Source organism: Melospiza melodia, chromosome 2 (genome assembly GCF_035770615.1).
Source record: "Melospiza melodia melodia isolate bMelMel2 chromosome 2, bMelMel2.pri, whole genome shotgun sequence".
NCBI classification, from domain to species: Eukaryota; Metazoa; Chordata; class Aves; order Passeriformes; family Passerellidae; genus Melospiza; species Melospiza melodia.
The window spans coordinates 78,751,258-78,767,225 of record NC_086195.1 but is presented as its reverse complement, the minus strand read 5'-3'; the positions used below and the strand labels follow the sequence as shown (position 1 = coordinate 78,767,225).

The 15,968-nt window shown below is 37.2% G+C and overlaps 1 protein-coding gene across 1 annotated transcript in view; it reads right to left on the bottom strand.

Annotated features, from left to right (window-relative positions):
- Window positions 1–15,968, bottom strand: part of ATM (ATM serine/threonine kinase) — a 57,215-nt gene that overhangs the window by 7,060 nt on the left and 34,187 nt on the right. Inside the window, exons 41-56 of the mRNA XM_063148967.1 lie at window positions 15,297–15,385; window positions 15,099–15,201; window positions 13,892–14,040; window positions 13,278–13,382; window positions 12,605–12,724; window positions 11,484–11,718; window positions 9,933–10,100; window positions 7,953–8,072; window positions 6,368–6,585; window positions 5,443–5,650; window positions 4,690–4,803; window positions 4,125–4,283; window positions 2,845–2,983; window positions 2,406–2,488; window positions 1,023–1,163; window positions 32–148 (exon numbers count right to left, since the gene is read on the bottom strand). Of these exons, the coding sequence (XP_063005037.1) occupies window positions 32–148; window positions 1,023–1,163; window positions 2,406–2,488; window positions 2,845–2,983; window positions 4,125–4,283; window positions 4,690–4,803; window positions 5,443–5,650; window positions 6,368–6,585; window positions 7,953–8,072; window positions 9,933–10,100; window positions 11,484–11,718; window positions 12,605–12,724; window positions 13,278–13,382; window positions 13,892–14,040; window positions 15,099–15,201; window positions 15,297–15,385 (2,268 nt within the window). The remainder of the gene's footprint in view (window positions 1–31; window positions 149–1,022; window positions 1,164–2,405; window positions 2,489–2,844; window positions 2,984–4,124; window positions 4,284–4,689; window positions 4,804–5,442; window positions 5,651–6,367; window positions 6,586–7,952; window positions 8,073–9,932; window positions 10,101–11,483; window positions 11,719–12,604; window positions 12,725–13,277; window positions 13,383–13,891; window positions 14,041–15,098; window positions 15,202–15,296; window positions 15,386–15,968) is intronic.

Sequence of the window (15,968 nt, the reverse complement as noted above, 5' to 3'; positions counted from 1 at the left end):
GCCACAGAGAAGATTTAGTGTTCAGGGTTACCTTGTATCTTCGGATATTTAACTTCCTCTTTCTTGTTTCAGTGTTTTGCTGGAGCAATGTATTGCACATCTGGAAAACTTGTTGCATGACAGCATCTTGTCTCAGGTCATCACGTCCCTTCAGCATAAACAGAAAAAGCTGTTGAAAAACACTTCTCAACGTCCATTTTTTGCTCAGCAAGAAAAAAAAAAATATTTTAAAAATTGCACAAAACACAAGTTACTTTTCCACAATAATCACTTGCAATAAAATGTAATTAACAGTTTCTTTTTTTTGTCTGTATTTGGTTTTCTGTTAGTGCTCAGCTGCTTAAACAGAACCATCATTAACTTAAATCATCACCTTTTTTTTTTTTTTTTTTTTGACAGATGTTATTTGATTCAGGTTTCTATCAACCTAAATGTCTTATGGTTCTCTTTTTAAAAAACAGGTATTTGATTCACAACTACTTAGCAAGTCGGCACACAGGTGAAGCAGCATCAGTTGGCAGTTCTGATTGTTGGATGCAGATCTGGTGATTCATGCTACTCTTTAAAGCTTTCAAAACTAACCCATACTTAGCAGCAAAACAGAATTCTCCCAGCAACTGCCCAATGTTTGTTTTCAGAGAATGAAATCAGCTGAGTCTAAGAATAAATAAAGCTTTTTAGAGATCTTTACTTCTATGTGCATGCTTTTGATTGTATCTGAATTGCAAATACTGTTTTTATGTGGAAGAAGAAAGGAGGTATTTAACACAATATGTTGATGGTTCTTATTTACAGAACACTTCAGGTCACCAGCTGAGACATGACCAGGCAAGTCTGGTAGTTGTCAGGTAAGCTACTAGATATTAATTACATGCACTGCTGAATTACAAACATATTTAATATAATTACTTATTATTTATATTATATTACTTAGTAATACTTCACAATTTCATTTATTAAAGCATTCCTCAACTAAGGAAACTGACAGTGAAGTGTGAAAAGTCTGCTCTGACAGAACTCACCTTAACCAGCTGCCTCCTTTCTTTACCATCTGATCCTACACAATCTATTATTTTAGGCAGATTTATGCCTCCTGCTAAACGAAATTCTCGCTTGAACGAACTTATTGTCACCAAATTTTCATATTGTCCTGTGGGATCCACCTGAAATTAAAAATACAGTTAAAATGAATGTAAATATTACCTCCATTTCACTCAGACAAAGCAGTAATAAGTTCTTTGCAAACCTCATTAGCAGACTATATGCTAAATATTAACATGAGCACTCTATCACCTACAAGGATAATACCACAAAGGCTATGAAAATATGCTGAGCAAAGGATTTTTTTTTCTTTTATTCCTCCTTGTTCACCTCATTGGTAGAGGGGACATGGTACTGCAGACTTCCACTAAACAAACTGTGTCACAATGTCCCAGCTAGCACTGTCCCAAGAAACTGCTCACATAAAAGCTGGGGAGCATTAGGCTTAGACCAATCTAAGGACCAAACCCACAATCCCAAACCTGCAGCAGGGTACAGGATCTATACCTCAGCCACCCCCTGTACCCTCGTGCCCCAGAGGAGCACTGCCCCCGGAGGCCACATCACAGAGCTGCAGCCATTTCAGTCAGTCTGTACTGGAGGAGAAGAAAGGCAAAGAAAAGAATGATCCAGCTGCACAAAGGAGCAACACCTGGGGCCAACTGGAGCCCTACAAACAGATGATATTTAGCATGGGTGGCAACTTCTGGTTTCTGAAGTCAAATACCTTAAAGCAGTCCCTTGACTTATTCAGCTTTGTAGACATAGCCTGAGGGATTTCAACAGGAGGAATTCTCGCCTTGCAACATTTCAACTTATATGCTGGTCAAAAAAGCAACTCTATGCCCCTGAAACTGTGCAGTTTCCCAGGTGGAGTGTGTGGTATCAAAAGGTGAGTTCCTGTGCACCCATCCAGGCAATGGGAATGGATCATTGCCCATTACTGAATGGTAAAAGCACAGGAAAGCAGAAGAGGCACAGCTATTAATTCTCACACCTTCTGTGACATTCAGTTGCCTCCCTGAAACTCTGAGCTAGCACCTACAACACAGGAGATTCCCACTCCCAAATCCCCTAGGTGAGTTAGGGAGCTCACTATGGTACCACCTTTGGATAATGAGAGACTACTCAGAGGTAACAGTGCCAAACTGTCTTTGTACAATAAACCACTATCCAGCACACACAATGCCTGGGATCATGGTCTTCTAAGGAAACCATCTCAGCCTGCACCGCCCACCTGACAAGGAAGTATCCCCAGAGGTGGACCTGGAAAGACCATGGGAATTGGATGAAAACATGACTGCCATTACAAAAGCCTGAAGTATGATGGGACTATGTGTGTGTATTTTTTCAACTTCAGTCACCTTAATTTCCATGGTAGGAACAGCAACATCCTCCAAGTTCTTCAGTTTAATGATTGGCTGGTCAGCTGGAATACTTATTCCTTCTGTAATTAAGAGGGATTAACATTTTTAAATTCAGAGCTATAAAATACACCTGAACTGACAAAACCCAGCCTACATCGCTTTTGGGACCCAAAACCTCACTGCATGCCCTTACTGATGAAGATGACCATAGGACAACTGTGTTGATTTTTGGAGTTTTGTACTAAGGGTCTGAGCCCTACAGTGCAAGTAATTACTATGACTTTTAATCCAGACTACATTATAGATCTATCAAAAACAGGACACAATGCTACTGCCTCTTTTAACTAAACATCAGTATTTAAAGTACACTTTTTAATCTGGGAAAATAAAACCTATCTTCATTATTAAAACACAAACCAGTTTTCATAAGACTTACTTCTTTCAGATTTCCACTGAGTACAATCTAAATTTGCTAATGTGATGTAAGCATCACAAAGTGCTTCCATGTCTCTAACCATAGGAGCTCTTCTTTTCCTTACAATATTCATTATTGTCCTGGCAGCTTCCATTCTGTCCTAAAAAACCCAAGGAAAACAAACATCAGATCTTGTAAACTATATTTTAAATATTAAAGATGCATCATAACATGCAGTCAATTAAGTACAATTGAGATATGTCCTATGAAAACAGAGCAAACTGCAGCAATGGACAGCCCTTTGTGAGATGACCTGAAATAATTATAAGAAAAAATTCTGTGCTGTCTGATCTGAGATAATGAGTACTGTAAAATATTATTGGCAATGGAGAGGGAGCAAACCTGTCCAGGCAAAGCGCAAAAGACATGCAAAAGTTCTTCAGAAAAAGGACAGACAGGTTTTTAGATGTTCTTCCACCATCTGCCTGCTTCTGTTATTTCCTCCCAGCTGAAGAGAAAAATCTTGTATGCAAAAGACAGAAACCTGTCCATGCATTCCTTTTGTGCCTGGCTCTGACAGACTTACTTTAGCATAATTCCAATCCTAAGGGGGGAATCACAAAAGAACTACAGATGTGAGAGAAAGGCCTAAAAAAAGCCACATAAAAAATGTGGTGAAAAAAAATATGTGGGGGGTAAGAGGACAATGACAACCAACCATGTCAGGCCTATAATGATGGGGAAAAGAAGGGGCAACACTTTAGATGTGGGATGATTCCAAAGACAGGTTAAACAAAAATTAAGCAAAACCACCATTATCCTGAAACCACAGTTCAGTGTTACCTATCAGCATGGCTTTTAACACGGACCAAAAGATGCACAAGGCAAACTGCTTAGATGGAACATGTTACCACTCAAAGCAGAAAAAATATCCAATTCAGTATGTACTTTCAACAATAAAGCCACTCAAGTCTTTCTTGCATCTAAAATCCTTTTTACAGAATGACACACCAGGGATATCTATCACAAGAGTCTGCAATAATCAGGGCTATTTGTGGCACAAAACGTTAACCGTATTTTCCTCAACCCTGTAATGATTTCTTTCAATAATAATTACCTACTTATGCACAAAAGGGGTTTTTAAATTATTAAAAGTACTGTTTCCCTCCTACTGCTTCTTAACAAAAGTCTGCTAATGAGCTCTATACTAAAACACCCCTCTACATGTTTTGGGTTTTTTCATTTTTTAACAAAATTAAAGGATTGAATGTGATTAATAGAATAGAAGTTTTTGTAGTCACCACATCAAGCTGGGAGATCTCTTTTGGTGCATTTTTAATTAACTTATTTCTTCTTATTGCATCTGGTTTTGTGAGAAGTTCATCTTTGTTAGCATTAGCCAAAGCTAATATTATAAACAAAGTATGATGTGGATGATCCAGTGAAATTCGAGACAATAGCTGCCAACAAAAGAAAAAGATCCCATTATTGAAAACAGTACAGAAGAGAAAAAAAATACTTAATTAACATTATTATTTCTTTTGAACTTCTAAGGTTCCTAAGATGAAATAAAAGGTAATACTTTTCCACAACTGAAAAAACATTCAAAGTGCATTTCTATAACTCCATAAAACTACTCTTATATTACAAGAAAATCAATAAAGTTGATTTTTTAAGTTAAGAAATTAAAGAAGTCCCCAATTCTCTTCCCCCACCATACTGATTTGGCATTACTCATTTTTAATACACCCTTATCACCAATGTAACTTGTTTAGCTGTAACTGCTCAGAGGAAGGTGGATATTGTTTAGAAGTAGGCACTACCAAGCCAGTCAAGGTATCTTTAGATAAGAAAAGCAAAAATTACATTATTCAGAACTTCATGAAATCCTAAACCACCCATCATCTTGGTTCCCATTCGAGCAGCCAGCTGGTACATCAGAGGCAAGAACTTGTATGAAGGGATCTTCTGTGCGTTTTTCTGCAGGAGAGAAAACCCAGTTAGAGAGCTGTACTAAACTAAACTAGTTGTACTAAACCTAACAAAAACTGCAATAATAATAATAATAATAATAATAATAATAATAATAATAATAATAATAATAATAATAATAATAATAATAATAATAATAATAATAATAATTTTAAATTAAGAATTATCATGGCTGTCTGATCAAGCAGCAATTCAGTGGGTATCATATCATCCTGACCCATGTCTCCTAAATGTTGCAGGTCCTTCATAGGAGTACTATTTTCTCTTCTACCTTTCATGGCTTTTCACCTGAAAGTATATATAATATGAACAAGAATAATGTACCTAAGGATGTTGGAGATGGGCAGATTCCAAGGTATGTGAAGAACAAGGGGACCGCAGTAAACGATCATGACATATGTTTAATCATACAGACTTATCAAATTAAAATGCTAATTAAAGTTAAATTAATATGCATTGAGGACTACAGATCTCACTGATGAAAAACTAATTGATAAGCAATGACAACTGAAAAAAGAAAGTTTTCAGGAAAAGTTAAGGAGTTACATAATTTGACTTTTAGAAATACAGGAGAAGATGGCTATTTATTTGCCAAAGCATTAGGAAATAAAGGGAGCAAACATATACCTTCATCATTTCATTGACTCTGTCAACTCCAGAATTTTCAAGCCAGAGGGAACAGAGTCGGAATATCCACATATCATGTTCTTCTCCACTTAGTAAACAGCTGATGTAGTTCTCCACTGCTTTACACAAGAAGCGTTTGCGGTCCTCAGTCAGGGCTTGTATTGCCCCTTCATCCAGCTCAAGTTCTCGCTGAACCTTCACTGTGTATCTACACGAATAGATGTCATGTTTAAACAACAAATTATTTATTAATCAACTTACAGCAAGGCCTTCCCTAGGTCTCACTATTTTAACATTTTTAAAGTTGTTCTGTATGTACAAGCACAGTAAAATAAACAACTAAGAAACTGTATGGTGGGAGCTACTCCTTTACTGTATGTGCACACAGACTCACTGCTGTAAACTTCCTGTCTTCTGTCTTCTTGATTTAATCTCAATATTGGTATAAATGTGAATATCCAGTACAGATCATTTGTGTAACGACTTCAGTGTCCAGTAGCTGAAGTTCATCCTTTTCTGCTCACTTGCAGGTGCTCTTACTAAGTCTTTAAGAATTCTGTATTAAATTTCATTCTACTCTCTCACTAAATGTGAAAGAGAGAAAAATGCCAACTCATTATTTATACTATGTAACATTTTTGTCAAATAAACTGAACAGATCCAGGCAATCACATGAATTCCAGGCCATGATCATCCACACTGTGTCCCTGGCTTAGTTTTGGCCCACGCTATCCAGCACACACCTAGACCATGTCCGGGCACAGTTCAGAAACCATTCACAAGCAGCACTGTGGATCTGACCACGGCTTTGTGGAGGAGGGAAAATGCAGCTGTAGAGAGGTGACCCACGCTGCAGCTGTTGCCCAGAGAGTAGAGCTGGAGCCTGTGACAGCTCCAGAGTATCCAGTCTCCATTTATTGCTCACCTGTTGGTCTGAACTCTACGCTCCCTGATGAGACCAACCTCCTCCTTGGCCTTCTTCAGCAAGGCCTGCTTATTTTCAAACTCGGAGGATTTCATGTAATTCTCAATCCGCTGGTACTGATTATCAGAGAAACGAGCCAAGGAGAGGAAAGCCTTCATTTTTCCTTTCTTCAGCTCTTCACTGCTGTCTCCACTGTGGCTTGCAGCAATTTCCACAGCCTAAAGGAGAAGTTACAATAAAGGTAAGATCAATAATCAGATAAATAGTGCTGCATAAAACTTGATGAAACTCTGTTCTCACAGAAAAACAGAATGGTTGAGGCTGGAAGGGACTTCTGGAGCTCATCTTGTTCAAGTCCCTCCCTGCAAAGGGTCATCTGCTTGAATAGATTATTTAATACTGCCTGTGATGGAATAAATATGCATACAAAATGAATCTAACAGGCTGAATATTTTTCTCCTAAGTGAATTTAATCTTTGAGAAATGTTTCAGTGCAAACATTTAAAAAATATTTTCCTGTATGAAACAGCTTTAATAGACATACAGGAATTTTCCATGCTTTTATCTTTTACAGTAACAAGGCATGACGTTTTAAAACAGTCTTATAGCCTTGTATCACAAGCTGGTGAGAAAAAAAAATGGAAGACAGTCCAAAAAGTGCCAAAAGTAAAGGAAATTATATAAGCAAGTCATGGATTCAGATCATCAGAGTGAAGAAAGCATTTAGATAGCAACAGAGAAAGGCAACTATGTTGAGTTTCATAAATTAGTGTGAAATAAAGAAATGCAGAGCGGGCAAATATTAATACAAACATTTCTATTACTGGCTAAAAGTTAAAACCAAAAAAATTACAGCACTTTGAAACAACAGACCAAGACTTTGCAGCATCTCAGGGGTGACCTTATCACTGTCTACAACTGCCTTCAAAGGAGGGTGCAGCCAGGTGGGAAGTCAGGCTCTTCTCCCAGGTAACAACCAACAGGACAAGAGGACATAGCCTTAACCTTAAGCTGCACCAGGGGAGGCTCAGGTTGGACATTAGGAAGAATTTCTTCACAAGAGGGGTGATCAGACACTGGAGTTGGCTGCCCATGGAGGTGCTGGAGTCACCATCCCTGGAGGAGCTTAAGGAAAGACTGGATGTGGCACTCAGTGCCATGGTCTGGTTGACATGGGGATGTTGGGTCACAGGTTGGACTCCATGATCCCAGAGGTGTTTTCCAACCTGACTGATTCTGTGGAAATGCAATGCTGTACTAAAAAGCTGGTGAGTGAATAACCTGTCCTGAGAAGGAAGAGGTAGGGATAGGGAACAGGAAAGGGAAACTAGACCAGTAGTGGTAATCACTGCACTTCTAAGCCAATAAAAGACATTGCACTGTGATTTCTACAAAGCCATATTCTGAACTTTTAACAAGATTACAGTGTTACACAATACAATGTAAAACCATAATATTTATATAAGAAACCATATTTTCAATAAATAAAAAAAAGATTGCACTAAAAAAATCTACTTGACATTTTAACACTATATTTTAACAGAGCATTATCTCACAGATAGTACATTTCAAAGACTGGATGCACCTTTTCTAAGTATTTCTGCATGATGACTGTAGGGTTTTCCAAGCATGTTTCAGCTAACCAGGTTCCACAGAGCCTCAGGCACTCTGTATACATCAATTTCAGGTGAGGATCATTCTCGACCTTTGAAAATGCAAGTTTTGGAAGAAAAAAATTAAAGAGAGAGAGGCATCAAACAAAAACATCTTTTACACATGAGGTAAGAAATTTCTAAAGCCTTTAAACCCTGAACAGAATTCAATCACTGAGGCCTATTACACATAATGCATCCACAGAGTCATTTTCCATCCACATCTACAGTAGTCAATAACCTTAAATCACATTCACATTCTATGTAAGGCAAAAGGAGAATGCACATTTTAAAATACCTGATAGCTTGAACAATCAAAAGCAGAATAAACCAATGACAAAATGTCATAAAAATTTTAAACATTCACAGCATGTTTTCAGAATTGTATTGTATAAATATCCCCATTTGGTGTGAAGTACCATAGACAACTCCATAGGCAACAGCCAGGAACCACAAAAACAATGTGTGATCATCAGATTCTTCAGACAGATGGAAACTTGAATAAAGTGTTATGGGAAGATGATGGAGCATGCTTCCAAAGGACTTTTCTCCAGACTGGATGTTCAGCTTTAATTGCAGAGTAGGATAAATTTGCAAAATACTTCTAATATAGGGTACATGTGAAAGACCATGTGACCAAGATGGCAACACTGACTGTGAAATACGTACGTGAACATCACAGGCTGTGAAAACACAAATTCTCCTTACATAGACACGGTAAATGTAAGAAAGGACAACATTTTTGGAGCACTTCATCAACTGATTCATGGAGAGATTACAAAAATCAAAAGAGCAACAACTCTTGATTTTGCCCTGGTATGTACAGAAAACTTGGCCCAAAATAATGCAGCTTTTCTGAAGAGTGATATTCTTTAAGAACATACATGGATTAAAAGCAAATGGCTTTGAAATTCTCAAAGAATGCCATCATAGGTAAATGCAAAAGTATGGCCTTAAAGGCTTTTTTACCACAGTGGTACACACAATTAAGTTCTAGTCAAGTATTTGTAGACCGTATTTTAACAAACATCATCCTGAGGAATCTGTAAAGGCTGGATTGATGGGCCAAGGCCAACTGTATGAGGTTCAACAAGGTAAGTACCAAGTGACAACAACCCCAGGCAGTTGTGAAGCTGCCTGGTAGAAAAGGACCTGGGGGTGCTGGCAAACAGCAGCTGAACATGATCCAGAGTGTGCCCAGGTGGCCCAGAGGGCCGATGGCATCCTGGCCTGGCTCAGCCAGGTGTGGCCAGCAGGAGCAGGGCAGGGACCGTCCCCCTGTACCCAGCACTGCTGAGGCCACAGCTCCAATCCTGTGCTCAGTTCTGGGCCCCTCAGTGCCAGAGAGACATTGAGGGGCTGGAGCGTGTCCAGGGAAGGGCAGCGGAGCTGGGGAAGGGTCTGGAGCACAAGTGCTGTGAGGGGCAGCTGAGGGAGCTGGGGGTGTTCAGCCTGGAGAAAAGGAGGCTCAGGGGGCCCTCAGCACTCTCTGCAGCTGCCTGACAGGAGGGTGCAGCCAGGTGGGGGCTGGTCTGTTGTCTGAGGCTACAAGCAGTAGGACAAGAGGAAATGGCCTCAAATTGCACTAGAGGAGGTTTAGATTGGATATTAATCACTAAAAGGACTGTCAAGTATTGGAACAGGCTGCCCAAGGAAGTGGTGGAGTCACCATCCCTGTTTTAAAGGGATATGAAAGACATGTACATGTGGTGTTCATCTCATTGAAAATCCCTAATGAGATTTGCTAACGCAGTTTTTTTTTGCTTTCAGACATTCTGAGAGTACAACCCAGATTTAGTATTTAATATTGCAGAGGGGCTTTCAATTTTCTTCTAAGGGAAAACTTCTGAGAGTGGAATTAGGATCTTAAATAATTTAATTCCTGTAAGTTCAAGACATTATGTAATACATACCTGAAACCAATCTGCATCTAATTTTTTTATCATTGATTTAAGTATATTCAGTGCAAGACTCTCTTCCTTTTTGGCCCAGAAAACCTGAGCTTCTTCAAGTTGCCATTCAGAAACTCCATTTCCATTTGGATTGTGTTGTTTGATTTGAAACATAGCTCTTTCCGGAAGCTGAAAATGGAAAAATAATAATGAACAATTCTTTAAGTAAAATATCTGTAACTCACAGCAAGTTTTGTTTTTAGGCACTGTCTCCATTTTCTCTATTTGTGCAGCATAGTCTGCCCATCCAAATAAAAAATTATTTGCAGCAAAGATGTGAAATTATTTTGCTATATACTTGCAGAAAATCCTGATTTGCAACAAGAATAGAATGGAATTAAACCTCACAAACTCTAAAATAAAGTATCTCTGTTTAACACTTTAAATTGGAGGTAAAGAAATTCTATAATCAGTACCTACCAAATTAATGGGTTTACAGCTTAGCAATTATTATTACATTATTACATGCATTACATACATTATTACAGACCACAGAAAAAGAATTATAAAAATGGCACCACCATATACTAATTCTTTAGCATGCCTGCATCTTCAGACATATCACTGGTAAAGTACCGTCCTCACTACTTAGTATGACTACGACAGCACAAGGAGCAAACTGTGCTTTTAACAAACTTGAGGCTTTTACAGAATACTCACTGCCACAGTGCTGGTGGCTGGGCAGGCATGAGACAAAAATATCTGAAATCATTCTCCCAACAGCTTCAGAGGCACTGAGTAAACTGTCTCTGCAAATTCATGAAATCAAAGACAGCGCTGCTCTACTGATTTCATCACTATTCATAAAAAGAGTTTTATGAATAGTGACATGTGAAATAGCAAATAGTGAATCAAAGTTTAATTTAGTTTTGCAAATGTGAAGTGTTAAACACCTTTTCAGGTTCTGTATTTATCTGGAACTGTTTTCTGTAGAGGTCCTTGGAGAATACTCTGTTGCTCTGTAAATTCTCATGTAGTTACTGATCCAGATGCACCACCTAGAACAAGCCAAGGCTGACCCTGGGCCTTAAATGCATGAGCAACAGAAAAAACCATTGATAGTGCAAATCCCAGGAAGCCATTCACAGAAAGAGATTTACCACAGTGCAATGGTGTTTTGAGAGTATGAAGCTTTAAAGACAACACTAAATACAGAGATGCAATGAAGTTATCTCTGCAGTTTTACTCTGGAACACTACAACATGTGATGCAAGTGAAAGTTGGATATGCAAAACTGCACCAAAATGAGAAACAGAGCTAGAAGAGCATTCTTCACTAAAAATGTCATTTCTGTATTATCTACCTCATTCAGTGGCTTACACTTATGAACAAAATTAAAAAAACATGCTCATAAATACAATTAATTAATAAATTCCAAATAATTTAAGTCTCAGACTGATTTATTGAATAAACTTAGAATACAGTTAATCATTAGTACTGTTAAAAATTAAGTCTTTTTATAAACTAAAAACAACTAAACATCTGTTCCTGGTCTTTCCTGAAATTTGTTACCTGAGTATTTTTAGCAGTTCTTGCCAATCTAGAGAGCTCCACCAGATGTTTGGTCAGGAGGTCCTTAATACATTCTCTTTTGGTGTTTTCACTCTCCTTTTCAAGCAAGATTTCCAAAATTACAGTGCGCAGAGCCATGACAGGTTCCTGGAAATGGAAGTCACTGTCTTTGAGAAGCTGGGACTGTCTCTGCCATTTCAAATAAATGTCATTCAGTTGTTGAGTAGTAACAGATCTGCAATCGTTCCCAGAAGAAAAAGGACGTATTATTAATTTTCAGTATATATCAGTGAAATGCAAGATGGGTAAAAAGTAAACTGCTGAGAAAGTTCAAAACCTACACTTCAAGAAATAGTGATAAAACCCCAAAATGGTTACCATATGCACACTAAACTGGAAGCCTTCCAGTTTTAACAAACATGAAGTACAACAACACTCAGGTGAACTACTCCTCTGTAAATATTCTTGATTAAACATCAAAAACTTGTGTTAAATGTTCATCAGCAAAGGGAATCACACTCAAACACAGAGCTGCTGAAAAAACTGTGGGGTGACTATTAGCTACTAAACTGACAGAACTATAGCAGAGAAAATTCAGTGTTAATAGCACTACAAAGATAAATACCCTTCTGGGATTAAAAAGCAATCTTAACAATTTAGGAAGAATACTGATGGTAATAGAGGTTCATGAAGAAAATGATTCAAAGTGAAACAGCTTTTAGTAAAGCTATGGATGTCATTAGGGAAATGGAAAACATTTTTAGAAAAGAAACTAAAAGAGGAAGACTCAGTTACTTGAGTAAACCAGAAGCTAGGAGATATGACTGCTACCTTGGAGTATGAGGGAACTCAATATAAAGGAAAGAAAACAATTAATTAAAACACTATATTGGCATGATTTCAAATAACTTAAACTAGACTACAAACTAAGACAGTCTGGAAATAAAGAAAATCTAAAATTATCTTCATGTAGTGAAGCTAAATTCCTTGTCATTCTCAATACGAAGTTTAAAATGTTGATGAATAAAATCTGTTAAGGTCATTTTAAGTTTTGTGCTATGTTTGATTACTAAAAATTCTGCAAACTGAGGAAGTGGTGTGAAACAATCTTAAAACATCACCTGGAGAACAGCAGACCTGCATTTTCCAACTCTCCAATTAGCTGCAGTCTGCAAAGGGTTGGATATAGTGAATAAACAGACTCAAGACTGCCCTTGCACAGCTCTTCTACTTCATTCACTCTGTGGATTTAACAGAAAAACAGTAGATTATTTTTATTTCATATCAGCTAGTAATTCCAAATATCCATAACATAGTTTCCATACAGTGAAGAGAATTTAAACAGCAAAACTCTTCAGTCTAGAGTTACTTTGCACTACCATTCAAATTAAAAAAAAATTAAGTTTGTCAATAAAGGAAAACACAGTAAGGACTCAGAAATTCCAAGCTATCCATGTGATAGCTCAGCTAAAGAAGTGCACTCAGCACTGGAATCCACTTAAGAAGTCCACAAAGTAAGGGGTGTGTACAGGAAATGTATCTTCAATTAGCACACAAATTAGCACACAAATCTTCAATTAGCACACAAAAAATGCAGATGACATACTGAAGTTAAAAAATGTAGAGTTGCAGTCTGGAAGTAGTTTTTATTCTATGCATGAGCCTTTATTTGAGCTCATAAAATCCCTTGATAGTCTTTTATACATAACCTGTGACTACAAACACACACATTGTGTCCATCTCTCTCTCCCAGTATTTCCACATAAATGTCACAATATTTGCATACAATGTTACCTGGCATCTTTAAGACTGTCATGGAAAGCAGAGAATTCCTTATCTCGTAAAGACTGAAGAGCATCATACAATGATTCATGGTATCCTGGACTTCTTGCTTCATCTCTAACAAATAAAACAAAAGTTAACATAGAATAAAATGAAAACCTATTTCTCTCTGAAGAAGTCAATTTTGTCTTTGTGACAAACAGTTTTAGGTGTACAGTAGCCATTAATCAATACTGGTGTTTGCATATCCAGGACTTGATAACCTCTTGCGGCTTACTGTGTAATATTTCCCGTTTTCTTATAAATGAGATACTAAAAGCTCTCTCCATCCCTCTCTTGTATTTAAGATACAAGTACTATACGAATCAAAAATGGAAAATTTCAGTTTAACATTATGAACAATCAAAAAGAAGAATCACCTGTGTACAGTTTCCCAGGAAAACAAAAAGTTATGTGCATTCAAAACAAGACAAATCTAACTGAAAAACACTGTTTTTCAGTTCAATGATTAAGATGAATTAGGTGACCTGCTTTACAGAAACCATGTTCTGATCTTGTTTTTTTTTGCTTGGATCTGACCCCATTGCCTTTTGCTTAGAGAACTAGCAAAAAGATAAGGTGTTTACTTGACAGAAGAGATGTGGCTCCACTGCATATTCCTCCATGCTGCCTGGTACCGTATTTCCTGCAGTTCTGCACACCACTCAGTGTTTTCATGTTCCAGACCTTTTAAGTACATGGAAAGAGTGTGGGAAAGCCCAAAATTCTGCAAAGCCTGGAATTAAGAAAATGGCTCAAAATTTATTTTCCTCCTTTATCAAACTGAACTGGTATTTTTTAAGGGCTTTGTTTTACTTTTGGAAACAAAGAACCCTTTGCAGGAAAGACAGGACCATGACTATTTCTAAACTCTACAGGTAAAATGAAAACTTTTTAATAAGACTACCAATCACACTACTGATATCTGCAACTCCAGGAAAATGGTTTTATTACTATTGTGGCTGGCATTTTTTGAAATAATTTTTCATACTGTGAAAATTAATTAACTACCAAATTAACTATCAGCACACATTTATCCATGCCATCATTCCTGGGTGGCAAGTCAAAATGAATTTTACTTCTTAATGAACTATTTCTCCTGATGAGGATTTGAAAAGATTTCCCATAACTCCTATCTGTTTGAAGGCCATAACATCTTTACAATTGTGACCAATTAACCAGATTACATGTCAAGCCACTATGAAGTACAACTGCAATGGAATTTTAACAGTGATACTAAATAATTTGTGGCAAGAAATTAAAAGTACCATAAGAAAATTAAATGAGGGGAAACACACATACATCTATGCTACATTTTTTATAGAACTGGTATAAACATTTTTAGGCTAAAAAGGCAAAGCATGTTAAGGATTAAAAACAACATCAATTCTTTTTATCTACTGTATCAGAAAAATCACATAGTCATTCATAGTGGAGTGGTTTAAGAATGAGGTAGCAAAAATAACCAACTACATTACTTTCTGTATCCTGTCATTTTAGGAGCTGGCCTAAATCTGGAATAATATTGAATATACTTTTTTTTAAGTATTTCACAAAATTCATTACCCATGATGCGGATTATGGATGAATAACAAGAGGACTAAGGACCTTAATGTTTTCAGAACAAATACTGAGTTGTCTTATATCCACAGTTTGGATGCCTATGATAATGGGCTAGACTTAATGAAAAAAGAGATAACTTTCAGTCCTAAAACAATTTTGGACTCACTGCAAATGACTCAATATGATGAATATCACTTCTTACAATAATTTCCTCTTACAAAATAATATTACCTCTATTATTCCTGCCTGGCGAGTAGATGGAGAGAGGCTTGTCTCAAGGTCATATGTTACAAGGGCTTTCTCCCATACTGCTTCATGCTCATATGTTCTTATCCTGTTGTAAGTGAAAAAGAAGTTTTCAATTTAAGTTCCTTACAAGTAAATGAAAGCAATGCCTTTAAAGACCATAAGAACATGAATAAATTATACCGTGCCAATGGCTGCAACATTCTTCCTCCACCACAGCCATAAAGACTGTCAGGTTCTCCAATGCTTCTGTAGATGTCCATGAGAAGGTCCTAGAATATGCACCAAAACAAAGAACTATTTTTTAGAACCAGCTTTACATAAATCACATCAGTTTATAAATGTTTTTACAGATAGTATCTGAGCCTGCTATCATGACAGGGAAAAAAAAGTTATGCAGTCTAGCCAAACTCTTCAGGCCTACTTTCAACGCTAATTTATTTTTTAAAGACCTAGAGCTGGGCCTTAGGTGGGCTAGTTGAAAAGCAAAAGGCAATAGTAGTAAATGGCATCAGATACACCAACTAAGCAATACATCTTAAAAGTTATACAAGCACAGTCCTGAAATAATGACCTATGGAAAGAAGTAACTTAGATAAGGCTACTGGATCAGATTTGATATATCAAATAAACCTGAGGGAGATGGTACTACTTTGGTTTTGATAATTACAACTTCTACATCAATTGCTGATTTTTAATGAATATATATCTGCGACAAAACAAACTGAAAAATATGTGGCTGGCTACCACCCTGAAGGCAGTTCTTTTGGGAATCAAATCCTGCTTTACTGTGATTTCAGACTTGACAGTTAGTTAGTTTCAGGTGAACAAATAATTTAATTTGTCTGAGTTCAC